This window comes from Trichoderma breve, chromosome 1 (assembly GCF_028502605.1).
Source record: "Trichoderma breve strain T069 chromosome 1, whole genome shotgun sequence".
In the NCBI taxonomy this organism is placed as follows: domain Eukaryota; kingdom Fungi; phylum Ascomycota; class Sordariomycetes; order Hypocreales; family Hypocreaceae; genus Trichoderma; species Trichoderma breve.
Genome location: NC_079232.1, coordinates 1,530,440 through 1,545,231, shown reverse-complemented (window position 1 = coordinate 1,545,231; position 14,792 = coordinate 1,530,440). Strand labels below are relative to the sequence as shown.

General features: G+C 49.3%; 5 protein-coding genes across 5 annotated transcripts; 1 reads left to right on the top strand and 4 right to left on the bottom strand.

Moving 5' to 3' along the window:
• Positions 1-2,444: 2,444 nt before the first annotated feature.
• Positions 2,445-3,086, top strand: T069G_00504 (uncharacterized protein; the record flags this gene model as incomplete). The annotated part of the gene is made up of 1 exon (XM_056167714.1): positions 2,445-3,086. One exon carries the CDS (start codon positions 2,445-2,447, stop codon positions 3,084-3,086), a length of 642 nt encoding a protein of 213 aa, XP_056033030.1.
• A 253-nt stretch (positions 3,087-3,339) lies between these two features.
• Positions 3,340-3,854, bottom strand: T069G_00503 (ribosomal l38e protein family domain-containing protein; the record flags this gene model as incomplete). The annotated part of the gene is made up of 4 exons (XM_056167713.1): positions 3,340-3,374; positions 3,474-3,602; positions 3,725-3,758; positions 3,825-3,854. The coding sequence occupies 4 exons, from the start codon at positions 3,852-3,854 to the stop codon at positions 3,340-3,342; spliced, it is 228 nt and encodes a 75-aa protein (XP_056033029.1).
• A 1,344-nt stretch (positions 3,855-5,198) lies between these two features.
• T069G_00502 (sec8 exocyst complex component specific domain-containing protein) lies at positions 5,199-8,427 on the bottom strand (the record flags this gene model as incomplete). Its single annotated transcript, XM_056167712.1, has 3 exons — positions 5,199-5,340; positions 5,389-5,853; positions 5,921-8,427. 3 exons carry the CDS (start codon positions 8,425-8,427, stop codon positions 5,199-5,201), a joined length of 3,114 nt encoding a protein of 1,037 aa, XP_056033028.1.
• A 691-nt stretch (positions 8,428-9,118) lies between these two features.
• On the bottom strand, positions 9,119-10,652 carry T069G_00501 (uncharacterized protein; the record flags this gene model as incomplete). Its single annotated transcript, XM_056167711.1, has 3 exons — positions 9,119-10,307; positions 10,364-10,494; positions 10,578-10,652. 3 exons carry the CDS (start codon positions 10,650-10,652, stop codon positions 9,119-9,121), a joined length of 1,395 nt encoding a protein of 464 aa, XP_056033027.1.
• A 939-nt stretch (positions 10,653-11,591) lies between these two features.
• On the bottom strand, positions 11,592-14,642 carry T069G_00500 (high-temperature-induced dauer-formation protein domain-containing protein; the record flags this gene model as incomplete). The annotated part of the gene is made up of 5 exons (XM_056167710.1): positions 11,592-11,712; positions 11,946-13,486; positions 13,652-13,726; positions 13,785-14,492; positions 14,547-14,642. The coding sequence occupies 5 exons, from the start codon at positions 14,640-14,642 to the stop codon at positions 11,592-11,594; spliced, it is 2,541 nt and encodes an 846-aa protein (XP_056033026.1).
• Positions 14,643-14,792: the final 150 nt, after the last annotated feature.

Here is a 14,792-nt window from a genome sequence, read left to right as displayed (position 1 = left end):
CCAACTACCCCCAAATCTCATCCGTGGACCTCTTTTTGTTGCCCGACTTGTAATTAGTTTCGGAGCAAGGAGAGACTGGAGAGAACGCTTGTACTTGTACCACCAACAACACTCCCGAATATGGGCTGATATAATTTCCAATATTATAACTATCTTTACAATGATAATAATTATTAGAAGAGGAAATATTCAGCTTGAAATTCAAAATAAGCAATGCATGGTGGTACTTCTTGTCTTACACCAAAGGACACACACACACACACACACAAACAAATCACAGACACGAATGCGCGGGTCAAGTCACGACTACGAAGTCGATGCCACGATGCGCAAACGGCCAGCCTGCATTAGCCGGCCGCCACTAACCAGAAGGTACCATCCAGCTCGCTTTGTGCATGCCGGTACATGCCCCCAGATGACGGGCGGTGCGTAATATTCAGACGCCAATTGGAAGAAATTTGGTCAACGGCGGGCTTCCATTCGCTGGACCAATTGGCTGGCCGATCTCGATAGTTGGGTGGGGGTGGTGCTGTATGCCGCTGCGTATTCGTATTGACAGATTGCAGCAGGATTTCAGCATCTCACCGGCCTTTCTGTCTTTGTGCAACCCAAACTTGCCAAACCAAGTTATGGCTGATACGAACTTGCATCTTGGTGTGGAACAAGTCTCATCTCACTGCATGTATGGAGTACTTACTGCATCACTTTTTGAAGGCTTCCTCATATAGAATGCGGACGAACCTGCAAGCTCTGTAATGCCTTGTTGCCCAAGGTGTATGTATGCCGGAGTTAGATGCACTATCACTATGATCGATGTTGACGCCGGAATCCATCCATCCGTCTCAAAATGCATGTCACCCCCAACCTGATGCCGTCGAGGCCCAAAAGGCTTCACATCTCCGCGTCTGTGGCTGTCTGAAATCCCTCTGCCCTCCAATGCCGTATCAAAGGCTAAATAGGCTGCATCGATGGAATCCATCCAGCACATCGATCGGGCCGTGTCAGCGCGGCTAAGGCGGGCTTCAATGTTGATCAATATTTTGCTTGTCTGCAGCCTCCGACAGCCATGAAAGGCACCTTCTCATGACCCAATGCAGTATGATTGTCCAATCAGTAGCACTTAGGCATCTCATAATGGGATCTAAGATGATTCCTTGAACTGTTGTGCGTGGGTCATAATGACTACACGTCTCTCAATATTGAGTCTAGCTACAGGTTGCTACAAGCGGCGTATACCTTTTCAGCCCTTGTTTGTTCTTGACACCATGCTGCACATCGTTTCACAGTCTCTTATCACAACGTTGCATCTGTAGCAACTCGAAACGTCTCAGATAACTCCGACATTTTCATATACACCATACCTAGGTAGGTAACTTGTCCATATATTACCTTACATTGTAGCCCACACCGGGCAAATTACAGCGTGCAAGATTAGAGAGCTTCTTTGTCCATCATCAGCCAAACGTACCAATGAATATTCATCCCATTATCTGACATATATCTCGCGACTATCAATCCAGCTGAACATGGGTACGTAAATAAGCACTTTAATTACGCCTTCTTTTCTCCTTCATTCCTGAGACGAGTGCTTGTGCCCAAGCTGCCATAGCACTTGTATGAGCTTTTCAACTGGATGTAAAAGCATTCAACCCTCGAAACACCCCAATACAGCCATTATAGCAACATACAAACATTTCATTTTCTCCAAGAAAATATTCATAGAACTCGAAGTCCTCGTCAAATCCCGGTTTCTCTCCAAAGTCCCTGCCAAGGCCGCCATCTCCAACCATTCCATTTCCATACACGCCACAACCAAAAGTCTAAAACCCAAAATGCAAAAACATCGAATCAAGTCTCCCCATCTAGCCGATCCATGCCACCGCCCAGTCTGTCACTGCCCTGCTCTTCTCTGGGCTGGGACCTGCGATGCGCGGGGTGATGACGACACTGCAGCCTCAAAATATGGCCCAAGATTGCGCCCAGTTAATGGGGAATTTGCCGGTTCTGTGCGACGCGCAATCGTCCCTCGGATCACGTTCACAAAACATGTGGGCTGTTCGTCATGGGCTTGCTTTAGGGTGTAGATAATTGGGGTTTTTGTTATAAGTAAACTACTTGTACCTGCTTCCTCCCGTAATTTAGTAGCCATCACGTCCCGTCTTCGACAAGGGGGCTCTAGGTAACCACCAGCCCACGCAAACGATACGAAAAACCGAGAACAATTATACCTTCAACTCCGCGGACAGCAATCCTTACCGCGGACAACAATCGTCACTGCAGGTCTGCCTAGTTGAGAATACCAAGTGTAAAAGCATATGCAGCTGCCTTGTTGTGTGGTTCCTGAATCCAGATAGTCAACAATCAAACACAAGACAAACCTGCCCATCCAATTACTTTGCCTCACTTGAACTACGTTTACAATCGTTCACCAAAAGCCAACCATCATGCCTGTCACTGAGTTTGCCATTATCAAGCTGAGGCCCAATTTCGACCCCCTCGAGTTTCTCGAGACACTCATGGAGTGTCAAGAGATTCAGGACAATTGGATTCGCCGCAATCAGCCATGCAATCTGGCGCCTAGCATGAACCTGAGCAGCATGTACACGGATGCCACAGACCAATCAACACTTCTCATCACAGCGCCGTGGGATTCGCCCGAGGGACATGGAGAATGGATCCAGAGTCTCGAGAATAGGACGGCCAATGGCAACTTAACCGAGTTCAGCGCTCCGGGGTGCGACTCCGTCTTGCTCTTCCACATGGACCCGGCGGGAGCGAGGCCACAGATGCGGGAAGCCTTTCAGCACAAGGATACCAACGACGTATTCGACGTCTGTCGCTTAACATTCAACGGCGATCAGCGGGAGGCAATACAAACCAAATATCAAGCACTGGAAAACGAGCTGCGAAAGGAAGGTCTGGAGAAGAGCATATGGGCGGGCTGGAGGATTGAAAAGGCAGCTGGTGAGGAAGACAAGGAAGATTTGATTGTATTCTGGACTGGCGATGTTCCGAAGAAACGACTGGAAGGATTGGCGAGCCTCGCCCTCAAGAAAGATCATCGCCGCTTCAGGCACGTCGTGTAAATAGGCATCACCGAGTAACCGTGGGGGCCTCCTTTTCTTCAGGTAGCCTAGCCGGCACAAAAAGACATCGGGCTCACCAGATTGTGGTGTGCGATTGTTGCTTTTTTTTGTGTCTCAAATCGTTATTTTTTGAGCTCTATTGCGAGCGTGCGTTCTGAGCACATGAAATGCAAGGTATCCCGAGACGCCCAGTTGTGCATGTAAACCCTTCCCACGCCCAAAGCCACCCCTATTTTACCACCAATTCATTTCCTTAGTTCTTCTTGGGGACCTCTGCGATTTGCAGGTCTGTAGTAGCAAAAGTCAGCTTCCATCATTCTTGTTTCGACGCCACGGTAGCAGATTGGGACCTGAGGAATGTGTTCTGCCAAGGGTCGGGGTGCATACTGGGAGGCAGGCTCTGCTTGAGCTTCTCGGCCTTGTCATTGTCCTTCAGCACCAGGGTGTAGAGGTTCTTCTGGCATCGGACCTTGAACTTGATGTTGTGGGCCTTCTTGTTCTTCTTGATCCGCGCGGCTGTAGTCAAGTTAGTCGACGCAATTCCTTCTTCTCATCCATCGTTCTCTCTCTCAATTTTCGTCGAGATTTCCTCTTCGAAAGGGGAGGTTGGATGTCGGATAGCTGCGTTGAATACGTACAGGAAGCGTCCTTCCGACGGCAGATCTCGATGAACTGGAGGGAAAAATGTCAGCACGCAAAGATTCTACATGATTTCTTTCTAATATGGTGATTCCTTACCTTCTTGATGTCAGCGACTTCCTTGGGCATTTTGGCGGTATTTGATCGGCTCTGTGAGACGGGTTTGGGACGACAGAGTACGAAATTTACGATTCGAGATATGGTGGATTTTTGGCAACAAATTATTTTTGTGCGCTCCCGCTTCGCGGGGCGGGTCGCACGGACCAGCATGCGCACTAGCCACATCTGAATGTGGCTGGTGGCTGTGGCGTCGAGCGTGCGCGTTGTCATACACGTCTACTATAAGTGGCTTTGCTTTGATAGAACGAATTGAGCTGAGAACACATTTCATCGGTGCATACGAAACATTGACTCATTCATCAATATTTTTAAATATTAAATACAGTTTTGATATCCTCTTATTCAGCGGATTTATAAGGCGCCCAGTTTCTAATCTCAACGCATACCTCGCCTTCAAGATGTCCAGTACTGCACTAGACGGTGCGTTGAAGTCCAAGGTAAGCTACGCTACGTATATAACACTCAATTCAGTCTTGATCGTCTAACATGACTATAGAATGTGCTTCTCGGTAATACATATTTACTACCTATCAATTCAGATTACATCAATTCTAACAGAAGTCAAAAAAGCTTTCGGAGGCGTCGTGGTCGCAGCCGCAGCTTGGTCCATCTTCGGTGGCGACTTGTTTCCCGCACAAGAAGATCCCAAAGGCGACCCAGAAACATGGACCAGAGAAGAGATGCGAAGATGGCTACACGCGGTAAGTTGTGCATCTGTATCTAGAGAGAAGGGTATTCATCCCGATTGCGCTCGCTGACTCGGCCGTTGCTCTATAGAGAAAGCTACATCCACATAGAAAAGATACCCGGGAGGAGCTGCTTGCTAGGGTGTTAGCGAACATGAGGCATCCACGAACATGAAGCATTATATTTTTCTTGTTACTGTTGTTCCTGTTTATGCTTTTACGATATATGGAGTAGTACTATGGTGATAATGGTCTTAAAGCGAAATCTGTTGTCATGAAATAAAATTGATAACAATATAGCCAATGTCATCATCATGAGCCAGATCACCAGGCTTACCATGAAAGGTCAATCATCAGACCAAGCGTGTAATTTAACAACAATTGGATTTGTCACCATTAGTCTGGTTTACAATTGTTGATATTACTTTCCTGTTCATGATGTTATAGGGAGCCAATAGTGCTACTTAAAGACTGCTCTCAATGTATGTCCTCATCATCACAACAAATGAGCTTCTCCGAAACATATGCATATAATCTTCCTCTTCTAATATTGCTAGACATTGAAATATGACCACCATGCAATAAAATATCCCACTCCTACATCCCCTCCAACTTTGCTCATAACCATCCGTCAACTCCCATTGCGCCGCCTTCAAATGCTAAGTCATTACTGCCACCTAAACTCGCTCAACCTAGCGAACTTTTCATCCAGCTGCCTCCTGGCCGCCGACGTGATTCCTCTCTCCGGATTTGCCATCTGTTCGCTATAGCAGAGCTCTATCAAAGCCTTGAGCTCGTCATACGAGAAGCTGTTTAGATCAATCGCCAGTGTTCCCATCCCGTGTCTATCCTTGTACTCCCTTGCTTTCTCAACAATAGCCTCTGGGCCCCTCTCAAACAGTTGAAAGTAGCTTGTTGCTTTGGCCAGGTCGACTCCGTCCTCGACGTTTTTGAGGTTCTGCTGAAGAACAAGAATGTTTAATTGCATGCGATGGCATCCTTTGTCGTTCATGGGGGAGGCCAAGGAGGCATTCTGAACCAAAAAGGTGTTGATGAGAATGCCAACTCCGGTCCTTATAAAGATGACTTCCTTGTCTCTCAAGAATTCAACAATAGTTTCATCCAAAAGAACAAGCTCTTGATTGAGACTGATAATCTGAGGATCAGGCTCGTTCACATCCTGCTCCAGAATGTATGGCGCTGAGTCTGGCGAGAGAGTGTTGCGCAACGAGTAGATGACCCGACAGCGTACTTCCATGTGTAAGGTAAGCAGAGCCGTAGCAGCCAGTTCCTCAAAGGAAGACACGATGGTGTCAAACGTTCTACCAGAAGGGCTTTTGTTAGCGGATATACTAATCCAGAGTTGTAAATCCCCCGATGGTAACTTACTGAGCACTCTCTACCGTAAGAGGAAGCTGTACTGGACTTTGCCCTGAAGTCTTACTTGGGTCGTTCAATGTCCACCGTTGGCCCGACTGGCGTGGGAGGTGCTGCCGTGAAGTATCCGTCTCTTGCGATGTTATGTGCCTCAAGCTCTGAATCTTCGCGGCCAGCCATCTCATGCTGGTGTATAAGAGGCACAGAGATGAAATTGTGTCTCGATCTTGGATGACGTCGTTTGCCTCTAGCCGCTGGCCATTCGTCTTCTGTATGAGAAGCTGAATTTCTTTCCTCATCAATCCGCTATCCAACTCATCGGCAGCCCAAAGCTGCTTTGCTATGTCGTTGACCTCGCTAGATTGTACTGAAAAGCGTGCCGATGCGCGCAAGTTGCTTGAATCGGCAGGCTGATCGTGCCTCTTCGTCACAAGGGATTGAAACCAGCTGAAGCATCGATCATAATATCGCATCATTTGGGTCACAATGAGAGAGCTCAAAGCCTGGTCTGGGGGAATTGTCCCAAGCATTCGGCAAAATGCCGTGACTACCTGGAAGAATGCGGTGGCACCCTTGAATATAGGCCGTTGGGAGCATTGGTTCCAGTCGGGATCTTGTAAGAACGAGTCAGATTCTCCGAAGACGGTGTCGCACAGCTTCCCAAGAGTCTCATCTAGCTGCGGCTGGAATACATTGACCAAGAAATTGTCAAGAAACGTGGTTAAAGTGCTTGTGGCAAGATCGGAACCGGGAGGAACAATGGTTTTCAGCCGTTGTAAAAAGATTAGAGTTGGTGGTAAGAGAAGACTCATGTTGAAAACGCTCGGCTCAACCAACGATTTGTAAGAGCCTGGTGCCCCCCGATTTGCACCGTAGGCACTCCGCCTTGACCCGATATCATCAGCCGTTGACTTGTTCCTCTTGTTCTCGGAGCCATGCTTTCGCGAACCGCCCGTCAAGCCGGGGACAGTAGCTTGAATGATGGTCTCCAGCGCATCAAACTCTGCAGCTACTTCAATAGATTTGGTATCTGCCTCGGAAAACTTGAACAGATGCTCTCGCATGCCGTCTTTGCCGCCAACACCCGCTCCTGGTGTAGGAGAATCGAATTGGTAAACGTCGGCATCTGTCGTTACGTAGTTGTGCAAAAGAGAGCGGATCTCGTTTTGGTAAAGGTGCCATAGCTCCTTGAAACTACCGAGTAAGGCAATATTATTGCCAGAACCCTCGCGGCGAATAAGAGCCTTGATGGACTCGTGGAAGACACGCTGGCCTTCTCCGATGGCCTCAAACTTGCCATAGAGCGTCCAAAGGAGGTCATAAATAACGTCTGCGCGCATCTGGATCTCCCTAGCGCTATATATTTGCACCCCGTCCAGCTTTCCGACGGCAGCGCGGAATGAAGTTGGGTGCCGCTGCTCAACCTCGTTAATAGTTTCATTGACGACAATGAAAAGCTCAACAGGCAGCCTTTGCTTCAAAGTCTCTACAGCATTCTGCAGCCTGCCTAGCTTGTTCAATGCCTCGACCAAAAGAGTCACGTAGTAGAATGTGTCAGCCTCTGGGTTCTTCATTGGATCTTCCAGCACCGGCCTCTCAAAATCAATCGAGTCTAATATTAAGTAGAATGGAGTGGTTGGGGGGTTTGCCTCATTGTGATTGCTTTCGTTGACTCCGCCTCGGTTCTTAGCCAAACTTGACCACCTTTGCTGGCAGTACGGCGACTTTAGATAGAGGTGTTCGTGCAGTTCTTCCACCAGAATATCCATCAGGACAGTTTCTTGGTTGGCAAGGTAGCTTCGTAGATCGCTGAGCGCCCCGATATTATCCAGCTCTGGCTTTCTCAGTTTTCGCAGTGCAGTTTGCAGCACGTCGACCGCTGTCAGGAATCGTTTCTCGGATATACGGGCTTCCAGTTGGTCAGGAACGGCTCGAAGGTCGTCCAGTTCGTTCAGCGTTTGTAACAATTCGTCATATTCTTTCGACTCCTCAGAGAGAATCTTCAAGGTTGGATCTGTCGCGCATAGACTGGCCTTGGATAGTGCCAGTGACTCCTTGAGGGCACGGACTCGCTTCTGTGAGACCTGAATGCTACTCTGGATCTTGTGAAATGTACCGATGGAGCTGTTGAACCCCTGATGATGCTCGTGGACAATGTTTTTCAACGAGTCCTGGAGATACGTATGCGTCGTCTGGAACTTGCGATAGTCGTGCGCGCGACCGACCGAGCTGTTATCTAGGAGCTGGAGCGCGAGCTGGACAGGCACACAATCTTCGCGGCACATGGACGGCCACTCGCTCTTGATGTGATCCAAGACCTGAGCTATCTGCCTCTCGGCGCTTGTCTCCTGGACGCGCGGTCGCGAGGGCATATTTCGGAGGCTCTGGTTTGACACCTGGGCATTGTATCTCTCGCCTCTGTAGTTGTTGTCGCCGTACGGATCGTAGTCATCGGTCGACCGCCCAAAGTTGCCGTATCCGTCGCCATTGCGCATCGAGCTGCCGTAGCTGTTGGACATGATGCCGTCGAGTAGTGTCACCAGACGGGGTCACAAGCGAGCATCGTCGTCGGTGTTGGAGAGAGAGGAACTGCCGGGATCGGGGGTTGGGATCCCTGCAGCTTTTGCTTGTCGAATTTCCCGCGGGAAAAGGAGTCGAAGCAAATACAATCTGAAGATATCAAGATGTCGCTTTTAGGCCGTTCTCCGTGTTGGCTAGGAGTTGACCCTGAAGGTTGGCTTGGGGTACAGAAGACAGCACGCACAGACCACTCCAGCAGCCCAATGGCCATGAACCCCGCCAAACCTTGAGCTGCAGGTACGTTGAGAGCAAAAGGCTAAAGCTCAACGCTACTGATGTTAGCACTGGTAAGCCTCACAGTGATAAAAGTCAATGGCAAAGCAACGAATTCATCTATAGAAGAGAAGTGATTACGAGCTGCGATATGATAAACAACCAGTTGATGGATGCTCTATATTGCAAACATTTGTTTATACTGCATTGTAGAAGGAAAATAGTTCATTAACAAGCCTCTTATTGTGGGTTTGTTCCATAGTGGCGTCCTACCGAAAACCGCAAAATATGTATGTATATCGATCCTTGCAGCGTACAATCCAACTTCTCGGTCTTGAGTACAGATCATGACTAGATGATCTGGAAAATATCAATAAATATTAAAGGCAAACATGTTTACCCCAGTTAACTATCCAACTAAGCCGTTCTGTTCCCAGTTCCATAGAGTCTCTTGTCTACCGCGAGCAATGCTTTGGCAAGATTGCTTACACCATCTGCAATCACTTGCGGTCGCTCCCAAAGCAATAGTCCTTGCTTCCCCTGAACTCGGCCAGTCCAAACTACCTCATAATGCTGCCTGGCCCAGCTGGGGCATACGTAGGGATTGACCGATGGTGGCGAAACGCCATCCCGAGCTGAGCTTGATCCATTCTGAACCGCGGCATCATCATCCAGGAACACTGTGATGGAAGCTTTGGGCTTCCTTGAAGATTTTGGCTCCGTATCATCCCTTGCTGAGTGATGATTGTCTGCCAACAGCCTCAGCGTCCCTTCCGGGCCCGGAAGCCAAGTCAACTTGGTCATTGTGACGAGTTCTAATGAAGTAAACTCCTTCTCGGACCCTAATATCCTAACTATAGCCAGGAAAAAGACTAAAAGCCCGGTCGGAGAATCGCAAAGTGCGTATGCTAGCGTATTTGGATCGTATGCACCTGTTCCAAACGACTCTCGCGTGGCAAAATCCGTAGTGGATATCTTGGCTCTTTCTCGATTGTTCTTCTGAAGAGCCGCAACGTCTTCCTTTGTATAACCCAAAATGGGGGTTTGCAGAGTCTTTGCCAAAGTCAACTTTAGCCATTCGACTGGTGCTTTCAATGCTGTTGGTGCTTTCAATGGCGGCGATACTAAATGGACACCAAGGCAAGAATCCAGATGATTGGCAGCCACATGTGTGAGGATTTTCCAGTCGATTCCACCCTGGGGAGTAATAGATGATCCAGAGTTAGTCGCGAGGTAATGCCTGTATCCTAGTCGCCTCATGAGGATGTCAAGCATCTCAGATGTCTTGGAGACGACCGGGACATTTTTGGGCAGAGAATCGCTGAAGCCTAGCCCAGGGAGCGATGGCATAACAAGGTGAAAGGGTTGGGTGGTGTTCGCATCGGCTGGATCCGTAAAGGTATCGATAATGTGGCGGAAAGACAAATTGCTAAACGGAAACGGCGGGATCAAGAGCAAAGGTACGGCGTTTGGATGCCGCGAGCGCGCGTGGATGAAATGCATCCTCGTATGTCCCTCTGTGGAAGATGCTTGGAAGCTGATCCTGAACTGCGGGACCGAGGCATTGATTTCCTTTTCATGCTCTCTCCAGGTGAAGTGCTCAAGCCTAGCATTTCTATTAGTCATTGAAGTTTTGATGAGAGGTCGTGAGCGCCGACTTACCAATAGTCGATGAGTGGTTCCAGCGCTGGTTTCGGATCCCACCACGCCCTCGAGTTCGCGTCGGGAACTTCGCGAGGAAGCCGAGCTAGTTCGAGCTTCTGCCGCGTAAAATCGAGGTACTTGCTCGAGGCCTTTGCTCGCCAAAAAGTGATTAGCCGCGACGCTGTATTAAGCTTGGAGAATTAAGATTATGTACGCTATTCTGGGGTCATACGTGAATCTTGTACTCTTTGATGTCTTCATCCACCGATGCGGCGGCGGCGCTTGCTGCCTCGGTAGGCTGAGCCATGATGTAAACGGGTCTTGAAATACACGATACCTTCAGCGCGCCGTAAGCTCGTCAAGACGGGTCCAGTGTTAGTTGAAGGTAGCGCTCATTGCATCGGCGGCATGCGCTGGGACGCAAACGCTATGGCCGAGCCCAGAGGGTCGCGAAACGGTAGTGAAAGGGGAAAGATAAGAAACAAGTCACATTCGGATGAAAAAGTAACGTTGGGAGCAACAACAGCTCAAGGCTGGGCCGAGCTGGATTCATCGTGCAGTCCATCCGAAGCGGCGGCTAGTGGCTAGCGTGCCTCTTATTCGCAATTTACGGGGAGCCCAGCAGGCTCACTAACAGCGTCATGTCTCGCTTCCAACCGTCGTGGGGCTGGACCGTGTGTGTTATGGCGCTTCTGGGAGGTACTCAAAGTACTGCTACTCGTAATGTGTCAGTGGCGGTGCGGATGAGCTGAGCTTTGACAGCTCCATCATTCGCGTCATCGCTGGTGCTGTTGAGGCGTCTGAATCGGCACCAAGTCGCTTCAGGTTGTCCCATACCTGGGTAGCATCACGTCGCATAAGCATCAATCACAGCGCTGCTTTGAAGCATAAGCCAGAGCCATCAATTCGTTAATAGTTTAGTTCCTCCAAGTCCTAGCGCCCCCAAACGTTAAAATACCAGTATCAAATGTACGAACAATCGCAGCTGCTGACATCACTCGGCCGACTGATTGATTCTGCCCGCAGGATATCCTCAGGAATGCTTGCTATACAGCCATGGCGGATGCACAGCCCAACCTCCAGTCCAGCCGTCAAATCTTGGTGCCCATCGTCAGTGCCTTTTGCACAAATTACCGTCGGAAATCGCAGCTGTCCCCATTACCCTCTGGGTCTCTGCGATCTTCCATCCTCATCGCAAGGCTTCTAGGTAGCCACATCAATCTGTCTGATTGGTCCATTGAGGGCTTTAATGAATTAAGAGGAAGAACACTGCGGTACTCTGTTCCTTGTCGCCAATGGTTGCCAGCACCGTACAGGGATGTGCCCACCAGGCATCCAGACTTCCAGGGGGGATGATTGGATCAATGCTGGCAGGGCAGAATGATGTTTGCTGAGCACGCCAACTGGGAAAGAGACTCGCAAAGTCATAGTCAAACATCTGATCTATATCTCGGTAGGCTACTGTACAAGCACATCACACTCTTGATGGTTGTTGGCTCGCCTCATACATCGTAATTCCGGAGGGTAACACACATGGAGTACGAAGATGTATTACCATCATGATCCACCCCTGTTCGGTGCAGAATTTGAAGGTGCCGACGCGCCGCGAAGATTTATTTGGCCGATACGTGACACAATATTGCTTCCGACAGCATCCACAGCCCCTCTGGGTGAGGTCAGAGTGGGGCCTGCCGGCGCCGTCTCCTGGACTCGGAAGAGCTTGATGGCCGTGCCATTCCAGATACCCATGGTACCCTTTGCAATCTGCATTTCACTGGCAAAGATGACGCCCCAGAGCAGGGACTCGTACCATCCGAGCGCCAGCTGGGACCATTCAAATAAGTGGACTCGTACGGCAGACGGCTCGAGGCCGACAAATTCAATCTTTTGAATTCGACGCAGCGTGTCAGCTGTAGCATCTCTGGCCGATGCTTGTCGTGGGAGAATGCTCGATGCTTGCTGAATGATAATCAGGATGGTATGTAGAGGTAATTCTGGCAACCAACTATCGATCCACGAGGCTGTCGGCTCAAAACTGCCACCAAATGCCTGGTTGGTGGTCGAATATGCGCCAAGACTTGTTGAGCTGTTCTGCCGGGAGAAGGACTGGATATTAGCCGGCATCTTTCCCCGGGCTTTCTCGGACATTCCTCGTAGCTGTACAGGCACTGCATCTTCAACATTAGTTACTGATGATGCCTGAGACGGATTTTCGCTAGCAGTTGATGCGGCTGGTGTGGGCTGAGGCTCCTCGTCGCTATCTTCGTCGTCATCGTCGTCTCCGACGGCAAAAGCGCTGTCCTCGGGGACTTCTTCCAACGATTGCGTTCGAGATAGGGCGTTCGATGGGCTTCGTATGCTGTCGGCAGAGCTTCGTCGAGATCCGTCGTCGAAAAGCCCAGTGTGAATCGCGGCCCCAGCATCCTTCCTTCTTCTATTGATCTTCTCAATCTCCTCTTGTCCACTTTCCAGGGTGAATGTTCTGAGCGCCTCAATACGCTTCTTGTTCTTGATAATGGCCAGTATTAGCTCCGGATTCTGGCGGTATTTGTTTTCAAGAATGGAATTGATCGAATCCAGCAGAGAGTGTAAGAGGACATGATTAGTTTCATTGGCAAGTAGAAATGATGGCGATGCCATCAGCGAAAACAGATGCATGAGCTGGGAGCCACTGGAAGCACTCAGTCCTTCAATATGTGGAGCTATGTTGTTGATGATTGCTAGAAGCGCCGGGTAAACTGGAGCGAAGTTGCCCTGACTTGTAGTGATCAATGTATAAATTGAGTGTAAAAGGAAATCAGCGTAGGTGCCCCTGAATGCGTTGATTCTGATGCTCGCAGGGAGGCTTTCTTGGCCTTCGAAAATCTTGTTCAAATGAGAACCAAAGCTCGCTTCAACGCTCAATGTCTGTAAGAGAAACGCGCACATGCGCACAACACCCTGCTTAGATGGCTCATTCCTGTATTCTAGAGCGTAGAATAGTGCTAGGACAACGAAGTCGTGTGCCCGATCGGTATCAATGATGAAGGACCGAAATCGCTTATTGCATTGAATGAGTTCCCAGAATAGCATTAATACCTCTGGAGCAAGGTTAGAAGAAGATTGAGAGCCAGGAATGTATGAGCTCTTCTCTTGAAGCGGCTGATTGAGAATTCGTGTCATTCCATCAACTATGAATTGAAAGTCCTGAGGGCGATGTATTCGGCCGAGAAAATGACGGAAGTAATTCTTGTGGGAGCCCGAGGACGCATCTTCGGGTATGGGGTATATGAGCATGGCTAATAAAAAGTGTATAGAGTAAGTCACAAGAACCTGCTTAGTGTCTCTGAACACTAAGGTGTTGTATGGTACGCGCCAGCTCGCTGGATTATATTTCAACGTCTACAGAAAATGTTAGTCGGCTAGAAGGCCTTGTCCAGAAGAGGTGTTGGGTACTCACAGTGTTTAGAAGGGAACAAAGAACCGAGAGCACCACCTGCTTATCGGGAGACGTGCAGAGGTAGGTTAGAGTCCGCACTCCCCTCTGTGGCAGCACTCCCGGGGTTGTGTACATGCTTTGGCCAGCAAGAGTCATGAGGAGCCTTAGAATTTCACATCGGTTGCTTTCAAATTCTTTGGTCGTTGCCACCGCGGTATTGCATCCAACCCCGCTCTGCCATATGGCATACGTAACCTTGGACTGTCCATTTGGCTGGCGAGGGAGAGTGAAATCTGAGAAGAATAGGAGATCGACCAAGGTGTCTATCAGCTCCTCCGCTAGAGGTCTCAGGTTCTCATGCGTCTCAGCTGCGGACTGCACCGGCTCTTTCCCTTCCTGAGCTTCATCAAACAGCACTTCGTTTTTGACAGTTCGGCCCTTTACCTGTCGGGGTGTCCACAGGAACTTTTCTTCCCAAGGTCCTAAGCTCTCTTTCTCATATAAGTATGGCAGTACTCGGGTAAGAACCCTGATACAGTTCAGAATGTCTCGTTCTGGAGCTTGGTCGGGATCTGGAAAGGATGGATGGTGTCGTAGAGTAAAGGCTCGCGTTGTCAGGGTTTGAATCAAGGTCTCGATATTTTCTAGGGCATTGTCACGAGTTCGGCGGATATCGTTGGGCGAGAAAAGACTAAAAACATCTTCCGAGGATTCAGGAAGCTCCCAAAACTAAAGACCCCATCAGCATCCCCGCGGCCATGTGAGATCAAAGGCATGACGAACCGAAGTCCAGTAAGGATCATGCGCCGCAATGTTGCGCTCCTCTGATAATCTGAAGATGCCCTGCTTAAATCCTATCTTGGAGTCGCTGGCCCCCATATCTGCCGCACAAGGCCTCGAGCCCTGCTGACTGTTTTAGAATGACGTACCAACAGACTGGAGCTTCTGGAGATCCACGATGAAGCTGTCGCAGGGGAGTTCGTCATCAGCGCCATTCACTGCAGGGCTGATCACGTGTGGCGCATGCAA